Raw genomic sequence first — 25,063 nt, 5'->3', positions numbered from 1 at the left:
GTGTACTGGTGAGCTCATGTGAGAAGTTTGAAAGCTAAAGTTGTGCTCTCCTGTCTATGCATCAGAATTGTCTACAACAATTCATTCAACTTGTATTCAGGCTAACAAAAGTATGACTCACCTGAAAAGAGTATTGTTGTCTGACTGTTTAGCCGGCTTGTTGCAGTCGCCATGACCCTCAGGAATAAAACCGTACTGTTTCTTGAAGCTTTCGGCCCCTTTGGCTACGATGGCGACTCCCTCCCTCACCCTCTGCCGCAAGCTTTTCCTCCACTGGTCTGTAATTACACCAATCACGCCAACAGGGAAGCTGACAGGTGGAGGGCTGTCGGGGTTGCCCACGGCCAGGCTGGGGAGGATCCAGATGTAGCCTGGCCCCAGCAGGCCCACCTCAGCTGCCTGATGGAACAAGTACTGCGCCTCCTCGTAGGAGCAATATACCAGCAGGACCTGAGAGTCCACCTGCAGACAGAAAAACAGTCTCTCAGTGGTGATTCACAGAACAGAGAGAAAACACAGCCTGAACATGCAGCACTACTGTAGGTCACCAGAAGCCAGTGACTCCAGCTGTTCCTAAGTTTCAAACTTAGCATAGTTATTACAAAGCGAGGGTAGTGTTTACTAAGTGGAGCTTTAAAATTCGCCAAATTAAAAGATTGCTTCACACAAACAAGTTCTTACATAGAACTCAGTTTCTACTAAATATTTACACCCAATAACTGCTTTTGTAGGCTAAATGTTGCGTTGCTAAATGACGCCAATTAATGAAGCCACCGTTGGCTTGTAATCATGGACTGGTTTCAAAAACGTTTTGTTTTTTTAAATATGTAAAGTGGGAAAATTTTTAATTACATTTCACAAAATAATAAACTAATGATGTTGAACTAAATTACCAAAAAGTGTTGGTTTGGTTAGCATAATTGGATATTTCCCAGAGTCCCTGAACTGTATGAATACTATTAACCCTGAATCACACATTTATACAGACAAAACAAAGTCATACCAACATTTAACAAGTATTGATATTTAAGTTTAGTATTGTATTTGTCAATTAAACTATTATTTTTGGTAGTTATGTAACATCTAGTAATGCTACATTTTTGATGTTGTAGCTTGTTGCTTTTGATTGGACATTACTAAAGTTGCACCATTAAAACACAACTTTCTTCTTGTTTTATTGGTGTAACCAAATTTAGCCAGTAGTTAACTTAATTTAAGGACTTCACACACAAATTTAGTGTTGGATTTACAGATAGCTGGTGGAACCCAATCCGGGAGCCGTATATCTCATTGTACCTGCTGCAGCATGCGCTTGGTCCTTGCATCATTGGCCCCAACAGACATTTCCAGAGTCAAAATATCCTGTAGATTCCACAGGAAATAGGAGGTATCTGTGTAGGACTGAACTATGTCCACAAAGGTGTCATATCCCGGCAGCAAGCTGGTGATCACTGCAAACTCGCCCCAGTCATACTCCTCCATGAGCTAAAACAGGGAGATATTGTTAATAATCACTGCTCAAATAACAGTGTGAAGGACTGATGATGACAGCTTCAATACCACCCTCACCCTCAACAGTTCAGCAAGCAACCTCCCATATAATGGTAAATAGTTTTTGTATGGATTAAACAAACAAGATATAATCAACTTAAATGAAGGACCTTGGGTCTGAGGTTTGGGTTGACACGACAGTAATCATAGGAACTTTTAAAATCCTAACTGATTTAATAATCACAAATGTGCCTAATACAACTGACATTTCTGAGTTGTGGAAATGCTCCCACTACATGATGAGGTAAAGTTGGGGTATCACAGATTTAACAGAGATTATCCCGTTGACTCCCGGAACAATCCCTATAATCTCATGAGAGTTTTTACAATCCATCCTAAATACAGATCGTATTTGTTTGTGGAAACTGGTCCAGAACATCAGATCACGGCTTCCACCCACTGACTGTTAGGGTTTCCCTCCATAGTGTTAATCAGCCATTAGACTTGACCCTCTCGCCATTTGTTATGACAACACAGATTTCTGTCCAAATATTGATTGACAGTTAGCAATGAAATCCGTTTCTGGACCTTGAACATGCAGAGGATCTGCTGCTCCAGAGACGCTCCCATCTGCAGGAAGGAGGATCCCTCTGCCTGTAAAGACCAAGAGAGTCTCATTTAAGGATTCAGGTGGGGAAAATGTTTTTCATTAAATGACAAATGGGTGAAGGAATGGCATCATGCTTTTTTTTTTTTTTTTTTTAAAGACATTTCAACAGGGTGGATGTTTGCTGTAAAAGCAGTTTGAAATGGTGTCTTGTCAGTTTTTCTGTGTCTCAAAAATCTTATTTAATTTCAAGACGAGTCAAACATACACTTCTCAAAATACATCATGAACTCTGAACGGGCCTTCGGGTCAGGAAATACTCCTCACCTGTGAAGAGAAGAACTCTGCTGAGTGAAAATATCTTGAGTAAATCAGCAAACGAAGATCCAAGACCAGCGCTGACCTTTCTGTCACAACAGAAGCGAACTGTCGAAAGGTTTTCAAATTAGCTTGGCTGCTGCTCCTCATTTTGGCTGCACCTTTAACACTGTCGCTACTGCAGAATATTTAAATTTGAATGAAGTTTTACAACCACTAGGACTGTGCATTTTAATGGTTTGTCCTCTTGATCAATAAGCATCCTATCACTTGTAGAACCATCCCTGTTAAAAGTCACATAGGCAACTCAGTGGAACGGCCTTCCTAAAGCAATTAAGTTGATAAGAAGTGACAAACGGGGAAAAAGAAAGGACTAAATTGAACTATGCTTGGACAATGGCAGTTAATTTAAGTTTATCACGTTTTAAAATCTTCAGAAATATCGACGATTTCCTGAAAAGCACAGTTGTAAAGTTTATAATAAAAATATAATATCTACATATGACAGCAAGCATACAAATGTGTTGTATATGGAACGGTTTCCTTGAACATATGTATTACAGTTTGCACCTTCACAGACGCTTACATTTTACTATAGAGCTTTGAGTGTCCATGTTCAGCCTCAGTCTGGAACAAGCATCGCTGAACTGCAAACTGCTCTCTTTCTGTCAAGAAGGGGTGGTTCAATGTTGTATGTATCTGCATACATTTGCATACCTACTGAGTGTGTACTTGTGTGTATTGGTAGATAAGATGGAAAGTTATGAGAGCCCACTGAACCCATGTCCTTCAAATAGCATTCAGATAGAATATGCTATAGGGATAAGAAGAGGAGGGACTGGATGCAGAAGCAAAGAAGCTGGAATAGTCAACACGGGGAGAATAAAAAGACTTTTCTGAATGAACCGTACCCTTTAACCATATCTAGGAGGTCATAGGAGAAGTTGTTACACATATTTTCCTAAAGGATACAAACTTGAAACCCTTTGGTCACGGAAAAAAATAACGGCAAAACAAATCTGTACTCAAGTGCTGCATTAAGGTTAGTGTTAGAGCACGAGATGAAAGGTTAAGGGATCACCGAAGGGATTACAATTCATCCCAACAGTGACATGAATTTTACTATAATAATTAAGACATGTCAACCTCATGGTGGATCTAGAGGAAAAGTCAGGGAATCACCATAATCATTAGGATTCATCATCTGGGTCCCATGAACGTCTGTACAAAGTTTAATGCTCATCCACCCCATAGATATTGACATATCTCACTGGATTAATGTAAACTTTTACCTGCTGCTGAGGCTAGAGGAAAAGTCGGGATCACAAAATTTATTAGGCTTCATCCTCTGAGGACTATGTATGACCATGGCAATGTATCCATCAGTTGTTAGACATTTCACTCAAAACTGCAAATATCAATCTCACAGTGACCCTAGAAGAAAAGTAAGGAAATCACTTTATCCCGTGGGAACCATGTATGTCTGTACAATATTTCGTGGCAATTCATCCAAAAGTTGTTGAGATATTTCAGTTTGGACCAAAGTGGTGGACCGACTGACTGACTCTACCATCCATGGAGTGACCCAAGCACAATAAAAATGTTCAGCCAATTCAGTCCAGTTTAAAAATACACACATACTGTATATGTACACATTTGCATACACACAGAAAGCACAAACATATAGGCTGCATTCAGGTGTAATCTAACAGCAAAACTTGAAAACTGTTCCACAGTCTGGACGCCCTGTCCCTGCCTTTTTTTTTTTTTTTAGATGGGACTGTGTAATAACAGAGTATGGATGGGAGATCTAAGGGGCCTAATGGTGCTGTAAGGCATAAGTAGACCTGTGATGTAAGCAGGTGCAAGACTCTGCAGGGGTTTAACACAAGTAATAATATTGTGAATTTGATTCAATAACGGACAGGGAGCTGGTGCAAGAAGTTGAAGATCGGGGTAATATGGTCTCCTCCATAAACTGAACAGCAGCATCCTGCACTAACTGAAGGAAGGAAGTCTGGGAAAGTCTCAACATACAGCGACACACTTGTATGCAGATAGAGAGGTCATGCATGAGAGAGTGCAGCAGGAGAGAGAGAGCAGATAGTGTTAAACTGTCAAGTGCCATTTGGGACCAGGTCTCAGATCTTCTCAGTCTGTTCTCCTCTCTGAGGTGACTAACTGTCATCTCTTCTTCCTGTTGCTGTTCCCTCTCCCACAGCTCAGAGCCTCTGCAAAGCCCCAGAGAGCCGTGCAGCCTGAGGAATACCACAGGAATATCACAGTTAGACTCTCCTTCACTCAGTTTTAACCAGTTTTATCTCTGTCAGAGCTTGTTTGAGACTCACCTCCGGAGGCTAAAGCTCCACTAGACCACTGACTGGGCTGTGCACCAGAATAGCTATAAAAATAGCGGTACACAACCATGTCAGGCTGTCAGTGAATAAATAAAAAATGCCTCTGGATTGGAAGTCCTGGTTACCGATAGTGTCCCACTTCAGCTGATGTGAAGGAGGAGTGGTGAGGTGCAACATTGGAAGAAGTGTCATTAAAATCCAATTAGTTGTGTCTGAGCTATTAAACAAACAAATAATGTGGTGACCCCCACACCCCCAACCTTCCCCATCCCTCCCCCTGCCAATCACTGTTTCATCACTTTCCAATTAACATCATCTTAAATTGTGAAAAATCAAACAAAGTCAGAAGCGAATGTGTTGAAAGGCATCGACTTTCTCCTTCACAGTGAAATCAAGCAAGAATTTACAACAAAATTACCTTCTTTTCAACATCTAACTCTCAAACACTCACACACTCAACCCCCCCTTCCTCATCCTCCACTTCCTAGCCGTCTTGTTCTCGCCACCCTGGCACTGCGGCTGTCACACGCAGACGTAATTAACAGTCCTGCTGCAGGAGCGTATGGTAATGTGACAGGAAGACGGTGGACATGGTGGCTGCTCACACACTCCTCTCCTCCCACGGGGAAGAACTCTGTGCTGCACCTCCCCACGGTGAAGAGACTGGTGTCGGTCAAACAGGAAGCAGGTCACAGACACAGTTGCCCGCTCAGATATGGACTCAGGCATGTTATTCGTCAATCTCTTGAAAGCTTTGTATATATGCGAGCTCCCATCTCCAGTGGTGGAAAGTACATTCACTAACTCTCCTTTAGTACCATTTGGAGGTGCATATACTTCACTATTACCATTCCTGATATTAATACCTCTACTCAACTAAGGATCATTGGTAAATATTTTAATTTTATTCCACTGCATTTATCTGATGGATATTATTACTTTGCAAATTAAGGTTTTGCAAGCAAACAACTACCCAGCAGTACATAAAGTACTTAAACTAAGCTCTACCTTTACCAGCTACATTAAAATACTGCTTACACGTTATTGTAGCAGTAATAATAATCGGGATAATGACTTGATTACTTTTACTTTACTTAAGCACCATTAATAAAGTGAAAGTTTGAATGTTATCATGTGTTTTTGCACTATTGTATTGCTATCTTAATTTTTTTTGCTAGTGGCTCTGTAAGGCTAGATATCAAACCAGATGCAACACCAGCATGGTAACCTGTCTCAATGGCAAGAAGCTGATGTAAGCAGGTGTAATGCTCACCATCTTAGTTTAGTGTGTTGGCATGCTGTGTAGAAATTTGCTGATTTGCACTAAACACAAAGGCAGCTGAGGCTGACGAGATGATCACACTAGAGGAAAAGTCAGGGGATTACCTAATTTTTGAAATTCATGTGCACCAAATCCCATGTTAATCCATCCAATAGCAGATGAGAACTTTACTGAAGACCACAAAAGTGAGCCTCATGGTGGTACTAAAAGAAAAGTCAGTCACTGGGGTGCATCCTCTAGGAACCGCGAATGTCTTGGCATTCAATGCAATAGTTATACAGAGATATTTCAGCCTGGACCAATGTGCTGGATCTGACAGACAAACATTGCCACGCACAGAGCAACACTGCTACCAACAGAGATATCCTGACTCTGAGCGTAAAGTACGGATAATCTCAAGCCTCAGAAACACTGGATCCCACACATCCAATAACACAACGCGACAGTCCCTCCAAACTCCTTCCAAACTCCACAACAGGTGTAACACAGGCTCTGTGTTACCCCCAAGCACAGAAGGCACTATACAACTTTCTTTAAACAGGATGAATAATACTCCCTGTGATCGGTAAATCGCCTTCAACATGTCATATCAATGGAGCAAAGATCTTAATATATCTCAAGTTCCACCAGTGTCCATCTCACACCCATGATTATTCGCCCTGCATAGTTAATACAGAAAGATAGATAAACACCATTGCAGTGATGCACACATGCAGAGGCCAAAAAGCATGGTGAACCAGATGTTTGAGTTTTTAACGAGTTTTCAACACAAGTCCATATCAAGGGTCAATCTGTATTATGTTTTTGCAGACAGTGCTGTGGTTACAGTGAGCCTATGAGTGCGATATCTATATATCTATATATATGTCCATATATACAGTATAGACATATATAGAGATATATAGGCATTACATCTGAGAAACTCAACCGCAGCTTCTCTCTCCTGAAATAACCCCACAGGCCGAAGAGTATGAGCCCCCAAAGCTTTATCCTGACTGCAATGTACTGTTTGTAATCCTCTTGGAGAATGAAAAATCTCATTAATTGACTTAGTTTTTTGACATAAAATAATCTAATTTTAACATATTTCATGTCAAATTCAGTCCTAAAAACCCAGCGTATAACACTGTATGTTTGTCTGTAATTCGACAAATTCCCAGACATATTACTGAGGACATACCCTTGGTGTCTATCTCCATGGTTAGCTTCCTCAAATGAGAAGTGGAGAGATATGTTTGTGTGATCTTACCCCTTGAATAGAGACAATTGGGTGGAAAAACGCATTTGCCACATGTTAACACAGTTTGTTTCATTAGATAATTAAGCTCCATCATGGCAATCATGTCCTCATTATGTTAGCAGGGGCTCTAAACTGATGGATAAACCTTCCCATCTTACAAGCACCCCCTGGCTATATAATCAACCACTCCCACAAAAAAAAAAATGTTGTGTGTTAGTAGTTTGACTGACTGCCTTATTGAAATTACTGGGCCATGATGTGATGCTTAGAGGCTGCCTGGCCATTAACGTAGTTTCATTCCCAGCGATAAAAACTAGTTTCCAGTGGGAATTACTGCACGGCGGCTCTGGGCTTCTCGTGACCTGCTTATGGAGATTCTGGTTTTCTGGACCATGATGAGGCCAAGAGAGAGCCAGATGTAAGAGGAGGGTGGGAGGGTGGAGAGAAGAGACAGAAGTACAGAAGGACAAACAGAGAAAGCGGGTCAGTCTGAGCACAGAAACAAAACCCAAAAAAAGAAACTTGCACGGTGATCCAATGAGAGACGTGCGGCTCGTTGCATCACTCCAGTCCAACATGACAACCAGAGTGTGACCTTAGACTGAGGCTGTAACTCCTGAAATATAATCTTCTATTGACAGATTCAAATTGTAATAAATGATGTTATACACTCGAATACTCAGGATCAACAGTTTCTTCGCCTCAAGACGCCACCATGTTCACACTTTAAAGGCATTTTGGTTCCTTTTTACTAGCAAACACATTAAGCCATCAGCTTTGTTTATTCTGGACTTAACTATCGTCTGCAACCACAATCCCTCATTGCTTGATGTTTGCAACTGTAATGAACAAAATGTGGTTTGTGAGTGATTAAACATTCACTGTGTATTTCCTAAAAAAATTTAAAAATAAAAGACGACTGGGAGATTTAATAGTGCTTCACGATAATAGATAAGAGTTGTCATCTGTAGTTAATTCATCTGTTCTCTCCCAAAGTAGCCATAATAAAAATGTTTTACAGCGCCCTCATTATTTAACAAGTAAACAGTCAACACTAGTTTTTCAAAAGCAATTATACTCTTTTATATGTGAAATTTATTAATCTTCAAAATTTCTCAGAAATATTTGAAGCTGGGTGATGGTGAATCTTTAAGATAATCCAGTGTGTTCTGAAAGGCTTTTATTTAGTGTAGGAAGAAGGTGAATTTTCTTAGCACCATAAAGTCACTGGTGGCAGTTTGAATGAGCTTCACCGCTTGTGTCTCCACAGAAAGCTCAGGTTATTTTATAGGACTCTCTGCGGCCTTTACACTGTGAGTTCAATTTGCTTCCATCTGGGTGGAAGTTTTACCTCCATAAACTGGTTTATGAGCTCTTTAATCCCATCAGCCACTCTGCTTCTTAAACAAGACAGACCGTCCTTCCAGGTAATAAAGTCAAGACTGCTGCTCATTTCTTTCTTTTTTAACCATGACTACAATCATTCCCAAATCTTAACCAGGCATTCATTATTGCCACAATGACACCAAAGGTCCCCTAACCTTAACAAAGTAGTCATTTCAACACAAACCACAACTTTCACCATAACTGTAACATAACACCTACTTTAACCTTTAACTATGATCTTTCCCTGTCCATGAAATGTCTGTGTCTACTACATAACCAAACCTTAACCACAGCGTTGTCATGGTTTAAAACAGATATTTTTCAATAGTCATTTGTAACTGTTTTGGAAGGAACTGGTTAAGGATATTTTTCTCATTGCCAACAAATCCCATGAAAAGTCCAAAACCAACAATGTGTTGCACTTCCAGAGCTCGTTAGTTCCCATTCAAGACGTAAGTCTTTAAAAACAGGTCACAAATATATAATGTCACTGTTAAAGACAACTAAATAATTTCCTAAATCAACCGGGCACTGCATGTTTTAGCAAACATTACTAAAATGGAAGGAAATAATGCATTTGTTAAGGAGTATTTCAGCTGCAGATTAGCAGGTTGGTGCATATGGATCTCAGACTAGACTACAGTGCCCATGTTCATGGGAGTGATATGTCCTCCAGTGCAACGGTGTGATACAGTGATGTGTTTTTAATAGTTTTGCACAACAATAGAGAATTGTACATACATCATGCTTTGGATACACGGATAATACTAGTTAGAACTTTACTCTTTACACCATATTTGTACTGTAAGTTTGTAGATACACCTGTTCACATATTTTAGTGCACTTTGACACAGATTTTTGTGAATGTGCTTCCACCTTTATAACGACAGTTTGGAGAAGTTGTTTTTCCAGTGTCAACAAGTGAGGTCCATAACAAAAAGGTTTTTCCAGTTTGGTGTGCACAGAGCCCTGACCTCAACCCCACCCAATACCTTCAGGTTGAACTGGAACATCGACTTATCACCCAACTTCTTGTGGCTGAATGGGAGAAAAGTCCCTCCAGCTTGGTTATAAAATCTATGGAGGTCGATATAGCAACAATCTGATGACTATGGTTGTTTTACAATAACATATGCAAGTAATGTTTGGATATCCACATGTTAGTGTTAGGGTGTCTATATATTTTTTGCCATGTTGTGTTTCTGAACGCATAAAACTTACCACATTTGGAGATAAGTGGTTTTCACAGGACAGACACTGCTGCCAATTATTATCATAATCATTTCTATCACACTCATTTATCACACATCGGAAATATTGTGCCAAATAAATTAAACTTTTGTTACTGTCGTTAAAGTTTGTAGTTGCTCCCCTCCGCCCCCTCACCCCATCCCCAACCTCATTGATAGCATCCTCCCTCCTCCCCTTCTCCTCCTTGTGTTGTCTCCGGCTCTACTACTCCCATGACTCGACATCTGGATGCAGCACCCTCTAATGATCACCCAGCACACTGCAATGACTCTCTCTCTCACGCACGCACGCACGCACGCACGCACGCACGCACGCACACACACACACACACACACACGCACACACACACACACACACACACGCACACACACATACACACACACACACACACACACACAACCTCTGATTTCCAACTCCGCAGAGAGATACATTGCAATATTTTTTCTCTTTCCCTCACAGGCCCTATTGAACAGTCTTTATACCTTCTCTCAACCGTTCCTCACGCTGTCTCATTTCCTCCTCTTCGCCTTTGCTTGATGTATGTGTCGTCTAACAAAAAGACACACTTCCTCTCCTCCCTTCAATCTTTTCATCTTTGTCTCATTCCCTCCTTCCTTGTTGTTTGCCATAGAGAGATCACTGAAACAGGAACCATAAATAGGCGGCCTGGGCGGCTGCTGCTTCTTTTTAAACCCACCATCAAAGATATTCATCATCATCAGGCTATTGATAATCAAGCACTATTGAGCTCTTTTATCCCTTAAGAGAATCATGCTCTCTCACATATGTCTTTCTCCGTCCAATCCACCTGTCCCATTGTGTGGGACACCACTGACAAGCTTTTTTTTTTCCCCTCCTTGCTGACAACAAAGGAGTGTATAAGAGAGGAAAAGTGGAGTGGAGGGGGTGTGAGGAGGAGGGCTGAATGAGGCCTTCAACAGGCACACCTCAGAAGAGAGAGCTTTACTCTTTGTGCCATATAGAGAACTGTCACTCAACACTTTGGGCTTGTCAGAGAAAGGTTGCTCGGTACAATACATAACGTCCCATCGGTGCGTTTGTCTTTTGCTGCTGTGAAGCAGAGAGGTTAAATAATCCAGACTGAGCCAGCCGTGACCGGCTTTGCAAATTACAAAGTATAGAGATCGTTGATAACTGACAAACTTTGCCCCAAATATGTTGCAGGCTCATAGATACTTTGCACTGCCTGAGACGAGTACCAAAAGTTCATCTGGGGTAAACATGAACTCCTTCTTGCCAAGTTAAGGTGAAGCAGCAGCGATAGGGGGAAGAGGGAGGTTACACAAGGAAGGCAGCAAAACAGAAAAATGAAAGGGAAAGAAGAGTGAATGGTTTGGATTTGGAGGGTGAATGATAAGGGCTGTGGGGGGCTTCAGCCTCCTGAAGGGTCTAATTAACAGTTTAATATGGTCCTGGAGCTCCAAGAGAGCAGAGAGGAGCACAGCCCTGTTGCTTAATGGATTCAGCCAGTGCACAACAGAGCCAAAAAAAATGGATTTAAATGTGTCAAGGAGTAAAGGTGATGGAGGGAAAAAATAAAAACTGGAGGGTTTGAAGAGCTAAAAGGAAATATGGAAAAGGAAGGAGAAATGAGAGAAAGTGAGAAGCAAAGGAAAAGAAAGAAGCAGCGAAACAAGAATGACTATTTCACTTGTGAAAGACGGAAGGGAGACTTGTCTGTGAGACAGTAAAACACTGCCTTCAGGCAGCTGTCAGCCAAGCTTCATCGAAGCATCTTTCTCCTCTCTCTCTGCCTCTTATTCACTCACTCCCGCTCTGCCATCAAAATACAGCAAATCAATCACCCTCCTGCAGCTACAACTCCTTCTGTTTAATATCTATGACGTGACATCTGCAGATACCTTTTGATTAACAGGAAACTGATAAACACAACATGCTATGATTTACAAAATGTCCCCTGGGGGGGTTGAAATCCACCACTCACAGCCACATTGATACACTTTTGTCAGCTCAGTTTAAATGCTGGATAGGTCTAGGAATCCACCCATTTAGCTTTGTGAGGGTGAGGGTGTTCATTTGCATGTGTGTTTCTATGTGTGAGAGTTGCTTCTATAAATACAAGGTGTTGATGATAGCAGTTAAGCAGTTAAAGGAAGGAAGGGAAGACAAGCGGAGAAACATGGAGAGTGAGAGGAAGAGGGGATGGAGCCATTTTGCTTCTCAAAAGTAGAGAAAAAAAAGTAGATTAAGGATCCGTCTGGTGTCATTAATCTCTTCTTTACAATCTAACTACACAGCTCACTGCTCCCCGTCTGCATTCAACAATGAGATACATGCTAAATCATAGCAGGAGAAACCTGCTGCTCTTCAAATGCACAGGGATGATTGATTGAGGCACGGATCGCCCGTAGCATTTGTCTCCCCTCACAAACTTTCCCTTCCTACAACTCAGACTTTTCCCAGCCAGGGATTAGAGGATGGTCGATGGCTGCAGTCGTTGCTGATAATTCACCCATCTGTATTGCTCATATCCAAATATTTGCATGCAGGGAGTTGCTTGCCAAAGTAGGTTTCACCGCTCTGACCTACTTAAGTTGTTTTAAGCTGAATGACGCCAGTGTGAAAGAGTTCTGACTAAGACAGGAGGCTGTGAGGAGCGAGTGCTGCCGCTGACAGGGTTTACATTACAGCCTGTTGTTCATTTTATTCCTCAATTTTTTTTTTTCCTGGCGTCTTTGTGTCATCACTGTGGGGTAGCAAGAAGACAGCCCACTCTACACCCATTTCAGACTGTAAGTAGATGACGGGCCAGTGCTTAAATGGCTGGTTCTTTATTTTGACATTACCTTGTATGGGATGACGACTGCAGAGCCACCACTGATGCCCACGATTGGCAGCGCTGTCTGAGTGGAGAGGAAGTCCAGGATCTGTGCCACTTCTGCCACCTGAAGACCAAACAGACACATTTAGTTTTTGCATAAAGAATGATAAACGGTGATAAACCACCATAATTTCTAATATATGCAGACGTATGTATGTATGTATGTATGTATGTATGTGTATATATATATATATATATATATATATATATATACACATATGTATGCATACATACATACATACGTATATATACATACAGTATATATCATATAATGCAATGTCAACAATGCAATGTTGTTTTCCACCACTGGACACAGCTCTCAGTAAGTAAAGGAATTTAGTTTGATGCTGATTTCTTCTAAACTGGTAAGTAAACAGCTGTTAATGCTTACATTAGCTATGTAGCAATAGCAAAACTTACTTAGAGCTCCTTTAAATAAAAGAGTAACAGTGTTTCAACACTCCTTCCCCTCGTATGAAGGGGCTATTTACATTTTGTTTTTATGATCTAATATCGCTTCTTCTTCATTTATGATCAGGAACCATATCAACCAACACCATAATTTAATTTGAGCAAAGGTAGTACATGCTTGGCATCTCAATTAGTTCTTCTTTTTTGCGGCTCTGCTTTGTGATTTAAGCTGACAGGACAGGTGCTTTTTTACATAAAAATGTTTCCTTGTGCAGCTTTAGGAACCGCGGATGTGGGTGACTGAGCACCGTGACTCTGAAGAGGATGTTTTTTATCAAAAAAGCCCAAAAATGCACAAATAATTTTTTTACCTGAACACCGGCACCCGAGCCTACATCATCCTCAAACACCACGCCATGCAGCCTCTCCGTTGCCATGGTGTCGCAGAGACGTGTCAGCAGGTCACGGGGGTTGGTGTCGTTGACCAGCACGGTCACTGGGCTGACCACCACGGGCAGGTCCACAAAGTTTTCCCCACTGAGACGACCTCTGACCTCATTCTGGTAGCTGGAGCCGCTGAACACCACCGCCACGTTGATGGACGGGTTGAGAAGGAGTGGCCGGGCTTGCAGGGGCAGCGGGGAGGAGAGGAGGAGGAGCAGGAAGAGGAGGAGGAGGAAGAGTGGAGGCCAAGGTGAGGGAGGAGGTTGTCCCCTGGGAATGGCCATCTTGCCAGCCTACTGCCTGGAAAGGGGAGGTAGGAAGGGGGTGAGAGAGGGAAGGGGAATGAAAAGAAAGAGAGCAACAGTCATTCATACAAGCTGCTTTACTTTTATGATGTTTTTGACATAATGCCTCATAATCCATCAGAACATATCCATCCCTTATTTCTCTCTCCTGGTCCGTCTCTCTCTCTGACCCTTTTGTACAACAGTATTAGCCCTGCATTTAGACTCTTGTGTCATGAGGAAAACTGTGTGTGTGTGTGTGTGTGTGTGTGTGTGTGTGTGTGTGTGTGTGTGTGCAAGAATGCGTGCATGTAATCCTCCATAATCCAACCCCCAGTGTCATGACTGTAATCACCTCTCCATCTCTACACATCTCTGATTCAGCACACACACACACACACACACACAACACACACACACACACACACACACACACACACACACACACACACACACACACACACACACACACACACACACACACACACACTGCAAGCAGGATGCGAAAACTGTCAAACAGACCCCTCGACCCTCACCACTTGTATTACATCACATTACATTACTTCACCCGGCCTCTCTCCACGTGGTGTGACGTCATGTGCTCATGAGAAGTAACAGCTACAACACTAACTGCTGCTGAAATCTGTGCATGTACGTAACATCCTCATAAGCCAACATATGGCGGGTGCAAATGTCAAACTCCAGTTTTGGTGACTTTGTATGTAATGTGATTAAATGCTCACATCTCATCAAAGCCCAAGTGACAACTATTCTTAATTGCTGAAAACTAAAATTCAGTATTTACTTGATAGAATTTCAGCATTCATCATCGCTAGTCAATACCTTCCAAAATGGTTACAGATCACTTTCTAAATGGTTCAAAATAAAATAAATCAATTTAATGATCTCTTCGGTTACGGTTTGGATTAAAATTACTACTTCGTTAAGGTTAGGACCTTCGTCACCATGGTTGCAATAATAACCACTTGTTTAAGGTCAGGGAATGATTGCAGTTATTGACTGTTAACATTATTTTTATGTACATAACAAGAGAGATTGTGAAATTCAAACCTTGACTATGTCCCATAAATGTTTAAATGTCTAAGTAACACAAATTGAAGAAGGCAGTTCGAAAAAAAAAAGGAAAAGACACATGTATTGAAATTGAAAACTGCTGGAGCTTAGTGTTGTCATTCCCTCCACTATAAGGCATCTCTCAATAATCAACGCCTAATTCCTGGTGTGCATTCACCATATAACTCACAGCAATCATACCTTCAACATTTGCATCTGCTGTAGCCACATCAATCAAACGTTTGAAGATGTTTTCTTATTGAATCAATACTTTTGAACCTTTGATAAAGGCAGGTGAGCTTTCTTATAGCAAACACAGCTCTCCACACACATATTTAATTGCAGGTTTTATATAGAGTCGGTCTCATCAGTGGCCATCAGAGACGCGCTGATAATTAACAGCACCTCCCATCTTTGATTCAAAGCTCCTTTCAAAGCAACACTGGGTTTAATGTCTCCCACCCCCCCTCACTCCACCCCCCCTCACTGTTCATGCTCCTGGGATATCAATCATTCATCTCAATAAGGTTTTAAGCACCAGGGCTTTAGGGGCCCATAGCAATAAATATACAGTTTGAACCTTTGAAAGACAATCCAACCCTGTTATTATATACAGCCCTCAGTCAATATAGGGTCAAAGCTGGAATGATGGTAGGAGCCGCCTTTTTTAAGGATTATTTCAAAGATCTGTGTGTTTTGTTTATGATATATGGATGATTTTTGGCGCCACAATTCAAAAAAAATTTAAAGACATTTTCTTTAAGATATTTGGTTCTGCAAAGGGTCAATGATGTTGCACATTTAGGAAAACCGAATGATCTATTATAAATGTACTGAGCATTGTCGTCTACATAAAGAGACATTTTGAACGTTTTGGCTTTTTTAGCTCTATGATCAAGTCCATATAGAAAGGAGTTCATTGAAGGGGAAAACATAAAACTACAGTTCAAAGTCTGAAGTAGGATTTATACAGATCCCCCTGAGAGCTTATGCAGATTTTACAAACGGCAGCAGGGTGTTACACTTTCTTTTTTTCTCTTGTAAATCCAGGGTTTGCTTGTTTTGACTCACTGAGATCACTTTATTTGTCTCCAGTGAATCATTATATCTTGATGTGAGCACAAAGCAGCTGTTAACCAACCATCCACTTGTGCTAAAAACAAACTCTACGCAGCGAAACTCTAAAAAGAAATGAAATAAATGACAGAGACCTAAAACTAAAGCAGAAAAAAATGATTATATTTCTAACCCTAAACCCACTTTTTTATTTATCAACCATAGCCTTGCATATAGCTAAATTTACAACCTGGTATTCACAGTTGGATTAATATTGTAGACGGAGGGACGACTTGATATCATGAAGGTTGAGAGATGTTCTTGCTTGACATAATTAAAGTCTGTGGACTATGTTCATATTCTGAGGTATATTTACACCCAAGCTGTACATACATAGAGAAATTACACTGAATGTCTGAGTATTTAAAAGGTAATATTATGTGGAGATTCCTGGATACTGATGTTGCATCTGGGTTTCTTACAATTTTCTAGTATGTGTAAGTATGTGTAAAATTACACTCTTCACAGATTTTTACCCTGAATCCTTCATGAACTATAAGTCACAACATGCTTGCCACTCATGAAAAAAGAACAAGGAAACTTTAATGCCACATGTTATTGATGTAAAATATGATGTTTAAATTGATAAGAGAACATTTTTTTAATGCAGGGGTGTGACTTTAGAGTTTTTTGCTTTATAGAGGATACTTCAGACATACCGTCAAAACAAAGTTGATGTTAAAAGGACATGTTCAAGCAATGATCTCAAATTACACACATGTAACACCTTACTCCTAAAATTTAAACATACAGTAACATCAACTGACTGTTGTAAGATGTATCGAGCAATAGGAGTATTTTTATTTCTGTGATGTTTTAATTGTTTAAACTGTAACAGGAAGAGTGTCAAACTCTCTGCCATTCATTCATCTAACAGATGCTACTTTCAATTTTGCAGCTAGCCTGGTTGCCAGATGATCAGGTCATCTGGTCAGGTCTTTCACTCTCCATCAAAGTAGTATACTTTTTACAGAAAACACACAGATCTGGCAACTCTCCATAGACCTGACTTGGAACCATGAGGAGTTAAAAGATCGTTAGAGATCATTTAAGTACTGGTAATAACTCAAAAGCAGTGGCATCTGTACCCACATCAATAGAAAAGTAGAATATATACAGAGAGAGAGAGAGAGAGAGAGAGAGAGAGAGAACAGATAAATGCTGACTTGGTGAATCACATGACTGGAGAGCAGGTCAAGTGTTCATTTAACAGTGTAATCTCTGGAAAAAGGCACGATAATGAGACCTCAGATTAGCAGTTTGTGTGTGTGTGTGTGTGTGTGTGTGTGTGTGGTGGGGGGGGGGGTGGTAGTTAAGAAGTTGAAGGAGTGAGCGTGTCTGCTCCAGAATAGCAGCAATGTAAAATGGTGTGATTAAGCCATGGAAAAGGTTGTGAACACGAGGGACGAACCACAATGTGTTGTATCTGAACTTCAATCACACACAAACACAGCACACAACAACAATCAAATGACTATCCTCTTATCTCTTTTTTTTACTGAATCTAAAAAAACTAAACAAATTTAAAAATGCAAATGTCTCAGACAGCCAGCCAGAGATAAATAGGAAAACATCAGACGGCAGATTATGAAAAATTGCATAATCACACGATAAATCCTGTTATGTTTGTGCACTAAATTACCAAAATTGTATTCACATGTGCAGATTGAGAGAGTGAGCGTGGTGGTGCATGCACAGGTTTTCTATTATTATGGAGATTTCCAGATGGGGTGCAGCTCTGCCATGTGGGATAAACTCTCTCACTGGGACTCAGGTAGGGCTGTACCTGCGTCAGCGTTGACACGCACGCACGCACGCACGCACGCACGCACGCACGCACGCACGCACGCATCCAAACTTATCCTGTGCTATTAGCGAAAACTAAAAAAATGTATGAAAGTTTCGGAAGACAAGCGAGAACATGGGAGAAACGGGATTACTATGTGAGGCACAACAAAAAAAAAAAGGGAATACAGATTTCCTATTGACTACCCAAGGGTAGTCCTATACAAATTCATAATCTTTGTTTAGCATTTCTTAGGCAATACTGAATATTTTCATCCTCTTAGCCTCTGACAACTGATCAAATAAAACATCCTAAAAAACCTACAACAGGCTTTGATTGAGGTAAAAAATAAATCAGATCCACTGTTGAAAGTCGACATTGAAAGGCTTATAAACCCATACTCTTGTCTTTCTATTAACCAGCTTAATGTGTTACACTTTCAGTTGTCTGAAATGAGAAACCATAATAAAATATGTTTTATTTATACATACATTAGCAATTTCTTTGAAAAAAATTGTGAAAAAAATACCAACAATGATCCATAAATGACTTCTCATATTCACATTTTTCATGTCTATTATATATGCCCAGATAAACAAGATCATTAGGGATGTTGTGAGGACACCTGTTGGACCAAATGTTGGACCACATGTTCAGCTGATTCTTGTCCTGTTAAAATAGCATATACTGTACCCCCTGGGACATACAGTCATTTAACTACTTAGCAGGGATATGATAAGAGTCCCTCTACTGAGTCCCTGGGGGGTGGAGAGGAAATGAGCGGAGAGGATCTAGTTGATGGGATGAGCATCATCACGAGAGAATTATCAACACGCACAGCTTGAACCTTGATTTTTCACAGCACCTTTGAAAACTGATTTGATTGCATTAATTAGGGGGGCTTGAATTAGTGGGGTAGTATTAATGTAGTAGACGGTCTTCCTCTCGTCAACATACTGCAGGCAGAGTGCTCTGACAGCTGCGTGAAACATCAGGATTCTCTAGAGCCTCATTTATGCAGACTTGGAGCAGTCCAAGAAATCCCAGAGTGGAAATTTATTCTGCAGCAATGATTTCTTGGTAGTGGTATTCTAACTGATACTGGAAATTCTTTATCAATACTTCACTTCACTTCACTTCACCATGCTTGGCTCCGACGGCTGTAAGCTTGTGTACATTACATTACTATAGGAATAAGCATACACATTATTGTAATGTAGTTTCCGACCACCAGTAGCAGTACTGAGCATGATGTGAGGATGAAACTATCTGCCATCTTACATGGTTTGTATCACCTGCACTCTATCGTCTCTTTGTTACTTAAAGCTGGTATGATGAACATTTTTATATAAACAGTGGATCAAATGACTCATCAAATGAAAGGACAAATTAAAAGAATCACTTGTAGTGACAAACCCACTTGAAATTCACCAACTGTGCTGTTCCCCTCAGCTCTTCAGAGCAATTAATCATCTTTGACCTCATTCTTTTACTTCACTCTCAGCACTCTAATCAGCATCGTTTCCAGCCATAACACCGATAAACCCACTTGACTCTACCTGCTCAGCACCAAACGGCAAAGTTAGCTTCTCACTGGTGACGCATTTAGCAGCTAAAGAGACAGATATTTTTCTCAGGAGCTGGTGGAGACCAAAACAAAGCTAAAAAGAGAGTGAATATTGAAGGTTATAATATGTCAGTGTTGACTGCTTGTTTCAGCTGCACCCTATTGGCCCAAAAAAAAAAATCAAGGAAAGTGACTTTTTCTCTCCTGTCAGGTTGCTAAGGAGTTGATTTCCAGTCCTCTGAATTGCCAATTCAGGCTGATTATCAGGCTACACCTTCAGTGTATAACAAACTTTATGAGTAACAGATGTGTGAAATGAGCAGGTTCCCTCAGATGACACTCCAGGTATAGATCAGGGCTACTCTATTCTAGGCTTGTGGACACCACACACACATTTTATAAAATGTTAGGACTTCATGCCAGGTAAAAAAAAAAAGGTCCTGACTTTGATCATACTTTGGATTAATGAGACTCCAGTCAGTGAAGCACTTCCATCACCGTTTCCTGAAGTCATCCTTAAATCGGTTACATTAACAGTTATGTGTGTGACAGTAAACACACCACAGAGCCTGAACTACGAGCGGCCACTCTGTCAACGTCAAGCAGCTCAACTGCTCCACCCCTCCTGTCATCTTTTCATCCCTCCATCCCTCTGTCTCTCCTCCTTGTGGATGACATGTGGAAGACAAGCTGGTTTGTCAGCGTTGCACATGCAGCTCTCACAATCCCGTGCTCATGTATGCACATATGCATCAACCGAGCTAATAAACCATCCACATACAAATTAAGCTCACAATATGAATAAATGAGCGTGTCATGCTGAACCCCTGAGCTTATTATGAAACATATCACATAACATCTGCCATGTAAATTTATCATAATTAGGGTTTTAACTGGTAACGTTGAAAATCCATCTCTCTGTGGGTTCCTGCTCTCACACATAAAGATTTGACAGCTTTATAGGAAATCATTGCAGTCCGGACATATCGGCCCCGATGAGTGATGCTGACGTGGTGGGGGAATTTCCAGATTGGCTTGGCCCCCTGCCACTCAAATGTAAAGCAATCAAAATATCAGTGACACCCAATCTGCTGCTACACCTAATATTAAACAGACAGTGGCACATTTATAGAAACATACATAAAATGATGCCAGTATGCATTCATTCACACACACTTTCCTGAATGTGTTTGTCATTGGTTTGCAACTTTTTTGGCTAGTGACACTTAAATATAAATCATACCTTTATAATAGCTATAGAGCAGACACAAGTTATGAACAGCTTTTTTCAGCAGATTAATGGGGAAAAGGTTTCCAATATTTCACAAAAAAAGCAAAAATTAAGACAAAAGTCAGTTGAAAAATGGATTTTGTGTATGAGAAATATGTTTTTTCTTTTAATTTCCCAACGTCCTATCATCTCAATGCAACTGACGAAAACACACGAAAACAGACAAAACACAAGCAAATTAAGAAAACATCTTCTACTGGAATTTGACAACACATTTGTCGCAAATACACACAACACAACCAAATAGGCAAACATGCTGCCACCATACTATAAAGTGGAGCACAGGAGCCCACTATCGAATAGTTCACAAAAGGGGTCAAAATTAGACATGTTTTTTTTTTTTTTGCAAGCTACTTTTTTTTGTTGTCCCTCTAATCATCTAGTGACCCCTCAGGTTTGTCATGGGACCACTGGGAAGGCTGCGACCCTGAGGTTGGGAACCACTGGTCATGAACTGTGCATCTACAAGAAACTGTGGTACATTATGTTGCAACATGATCTATATAAACTGCAGAAGTTTAGAGTCTCAGAAAGAATTCTCAAAAGTAAATGTAGCCAGAAAATGTTTCTACTATTATGCTTTAATTATCTCAATACCCCTTAGAATTGTATTGGGACCCATTGGGGGACCATAAACCTCATATTGGGAACCACTGGTTTATGTGACTGTGAACTATGCAGCTTAAAGAAACTGTGGGGATGTTGCTACATAATATATATGTAAAATGCATCAGTTTGCAGCCGTAGAGGATTTTCAGAAGCTTGACGAAGTACAAAATATCAAGTACGTCTCAATCACTGCATACATATATGTTTTATACATTTGAAACCTGTTTTTTTACTTGCACTGTCCCATTGATTATGTTGTGTCCCATTGATTATGTTGTGACCCCTTGGCCCCGAACCCCAGGCTGGGAACCACATCGTCTATGTTCCTGTGCAGCTAAAAGAAATTGTGTACACGTGGGTTGCAACATGATATATACGTAAACTGGAGCAGAAAGCTTGTGTCACTAATGGAGAAAAATGAGAGCTGCTACATACAGCTTATGGGACAAATCAATGAGCATTACTAGATAACTGATAAGACAGTAAAACACTGCAACTCTAACATCTTTAATCAGTAAGTAAATGAGTCATATTGAGTAAGCATGCATGCAGGTATGGAGGGATCGCACACACTCACACACGCACACACACATTTGCACACACTACAAACAAGCAGCTAACCACCAAAGCTCAGAGTGAAAAATGCTAATATGTAGTCTTACATTAGTTCCTGTTATAGTAACAACTGGCTCTCGAGGACACTCTTCACTTATCAAAACTGAAAGTATGACTGCACTTACACTCTGTGTCTACACTTGTATTCCCCCTGAGCATCTTATCCCCACCATCTATCTATTCTGTCTTTATCTATTGCTCCATATCTGTCTTTCCTACTTATATAAAATCTATGAATTCCTGACAGAGGATCAGATTAAGTGACAGAATGAGAGTGTGAGGGAGTGTGTGTACGTGTGTGTGTGTGTGTGTGTGTGTGTGTGTGTGTGTGTGTAACAGACTTACCTGCACTTTCTGCTGTCATCCAACTTGAACTCCTGCTGCTCCATCATTCCCCTGGCTTCTTCCCTCCAAAGGTCTTCCCCTCTATTACTGTTTCTTTCCTTTTTCACCTGGTTTTCACCTGCCTCTCTCCCCTCTCAGCACCTGTAGGAGTACGCATTTAGACCAAGTCTTTGTGTGAGAGAAGTGTGTGTGAGAGTTATCCGCGACTCTCTGTGTGTTTGTGTGTCTGTGTTTGGCAGCTTCGGATGTCTGCACACTCCCGCTGGAGGACTTCACAACGTGACAGCAAGCCTATGTGATCTCCAAAAATCTCTCTTTCTAACTCCTCACTTTCTTCACCCTTCTCTTTTTCTCTGTTATTTTTTTTTTTTGGGGGTGTGTGTGTGTTTGTCACAGGGGAAGCATTTACAAGTGGTCATGAAGGTGAAGACAGGACATCAAAATGGGAGAAGAAAGGGAAAGTGAGGGAAAAGGAGGGTGGCAGAAGACGAGAGGTGCGGGAGCTCCTAGACGAGCAGCCAGCCTATGTTGATGTGTGTGTGTGTGTGTGTGTGTGTGTGTGCGTGTGTGTGCATATGTGCATAAACCCACTGTGTTTAGCTCTCTGTCTGTATCCTTCAGGCTCCCCGCTGGTCGGATGAGGAGAGGAGCGAAAGAGGAGGGGAGGAGAGGAAGAATGATAAAATACCTCTTCAGCAGAGGAGCACAAACGCCGGCAACACTTCAGCAGCAGCAGTGACGCTTCCCCACCGTTTCCTCCTTTCTCCCCCTCTCCGCCTCCTCTGTCTCCTTTTCCCTCTCCCTGCTCGGGGGTAAAAGACACAACAGATCCATGGGAAGTTAGAAAATCTCACACACAGATAAGGAAGGGTCCTGTGCAAGCCTCTGCATCTTTAGAGCAAAAGTTTTTCCCCCTCCTTGGGTCCAGTTATCAGCCCCTGTGGTGATGGTACTCCGCAGCAAGGGATCCCCTCCAGTGATGATGCGCCTCCTCAGGTCCCGTGATCAAAAAGGATGAGGGGAGGATAAGATTTTGGTTCTGTGGCCCCCCCTCGCCCTCTTTCCCATATGGATGCAAGGTGATCCAGATGTTGGTTGATGGTGGGAGCGTCGGGAACACGGAGAGAACAGCGGGACAGATGGCAGGTCTGCGGGGTCGGGCCGGTTGTGCACTAGCAGGTCCTCATCCTGTTGCACTGATTTGTTTTGTTTTTTTTCCCACCAGAGTTTCTCTCTCTCCCTCAACGTTGCGCTGCCGCTCATCTGCCGGTGCTGTCACACCAGTAATCCTGCTTTCCATTTCCTTTTTAACTCCATCTTTTCTTTATCTCTCTCTATCTGCTCTCACTCCATCACAGGAGGGGCTGCATGTGAGTCCTGATAATAATGGTGTGAGGATTTAGCCTGCCTCCCTTCCTCTCCTCCCTCTCGCTCACTTCAGCGCAACCCCTCCTCCTCTCCCAGCCCACTTTTGCTCCCGTTTTCTCCGTATTATTCACCTTCATCCTGTCACATATCCTGCCTTCTTTTCCCTAAATCACCTCACCATACTGCTCTGCCGTCTCATTCCCAATCGCTGCCTTTTTTTCCTCTTTCCCTTTACTATCAACAGGTCCAAAATGAATCCCATTTATAGTATTGTTTTTCCACTCAGGTCCCCTCAGCCTCTGACTGTTGGTTATCAATGTGAATACATTTTTACAAAGCAAATAAGCCACTGACAGAAATCACACAAGCCAGTAACCCATAAACGCTTCTTAGTACTAAAACAATGAGTCTAGTAAAGGGACCATACACCAATTTTAAATGACGTTCAGCTTTCTCATCATGGGTATTACTACACTGTGAAAACAGTATTATGTCCTCTTTGGCTCTGGAGGACGTTTTAAAAGTCTGAGAAAATAATCTTTTTGGCTTGAGGACCCCTTTTGTGTGGGTGTGGGTGTGTGTGTGTGTGTGTGTGTGTGTGTGTGCGTGTGTGTGTGTGTGTGTGTGTGTGTTGGGGGGGGGGTGTTTACCAGGTAAGAGGAAGTGTTCATACAGAATGAAAGGTAAATCTTCGTTGCAGACTGTTTGTGTAATCTGTTTCTTCAGCCCAAGTAGTTAGCTGCTAGCTAGCAACGTACGAACTGACCTTGCGTGTGAGATTGTTTGGCAGCTCAGCCTCTTTGCTATTCTTCCCTCCAGTTTCTCCTCTTCTTCCTCGTGTCTCTGTATGTTTCTTAACCAGATTTATAAACCCAGACATACTGAATGTGGTCATGTCTTCGGCAGTTAGCGCCGCCTAGCGAAGCACCCAGCACCAACGGCCACTTCTTGACGACATGCAGTCCAGTTGCATTATGGGAAATGCAGGATCTGTCACAAGTCCCCCAACTTTGAGAAAGTGCAGAACTAAATAGATTTAGCAACATTTAACACAACTAGTCAAAAGAATATTTAAGAATTTCAATATCCAAAAATACTGAAAGTTCCAGCAACTGAAATGTCTCTCAAATTTGAGAATTTTTTGCTTTTCTTTGTTTAATGTTTGTTGTTAATTTTCAACTAACTGATGAATTCCACCACATGTAAATTGTGGCCAACAATGTGTGTTTTAACAGTCTGATTGCATGATTCTGATTTTATTGCAAATTATAGCTGGACATCTGTCATCAGCCTTATTAATTACCAGGATGTTCATCAGTTTTTAGTGTTTCCTGAGAACTGTGTGCATTTGCCCATTT

The 25,063-nt window shown here is 41.3% G+C and overlaps 1 protein-coding gene across 2 annotated transcripts in view; it reads right to left on the bottom strand.

Moving 5' to 3' along the window:
* Window positions 1-24,062, bottom strand: part of LOC130161864 (glutamate receptor ionotropic, NMDA 2C-like) — a 52,860-nt gene extending 28,798 nt beyond the window's left edge. The window contains exons 1-7 of one of the 2 annotated variants that reach the window (XM_056365190.1): window positions 22,929-24,062; window positions 22,338-22,478; window positions 13,578-13,950; window positions 12,761-12,859; window positions 2,080-2,145; window positions 1,297-1,485; window positions 122-462 (exon numbers count right to left, since the gene is read on the bottom strand). In XM_056365190.1, the coding sequence (XP_056221165.1) occupies window positions 122-462; window positions 1,297-1,485; window positions 2,080-2,145; window positions 12,761-12,859; window positions 13,578-13,934 (1,052 nt within the window). In that variant the 5' untranslated portion in view covers window positions 13,935-13,950; window positions 22,338-22,478; window positions 22,929-24,062. The remainder of the gene's footprint in view (window positions 1-121; window positions 463-1,296; window positions 1,486-2,079; window positions 2,146-12,760; window positions 12,860-13,577; window positions 13,951-22,337; window positions 22,479-22,928) is intronic. The other variant, XM_056365191.1, reaches the window with a different exon arrangement.
* Window positions 24,063-25,063: the final 1,001 nt, after the last annotated feature.

This window comes from Seriola aureovittata, chromosome 21, assembly GCF_021018895.1.
Source record: "Seriola aureovittata isolate HTS-2021-v1 ecotype China chromosome 21, ASM2101889v1, whole genome shotgun sequence".
Lineage (NCBI taxonomy): Eukaryota > Metazoa > Chordata > Actinopteri > Carangiformes > Carangidae > Seriola > Seriola aureovittata.
This window is presented reverse-complemented; position numbering and strand designations above follow the sequence as displayed.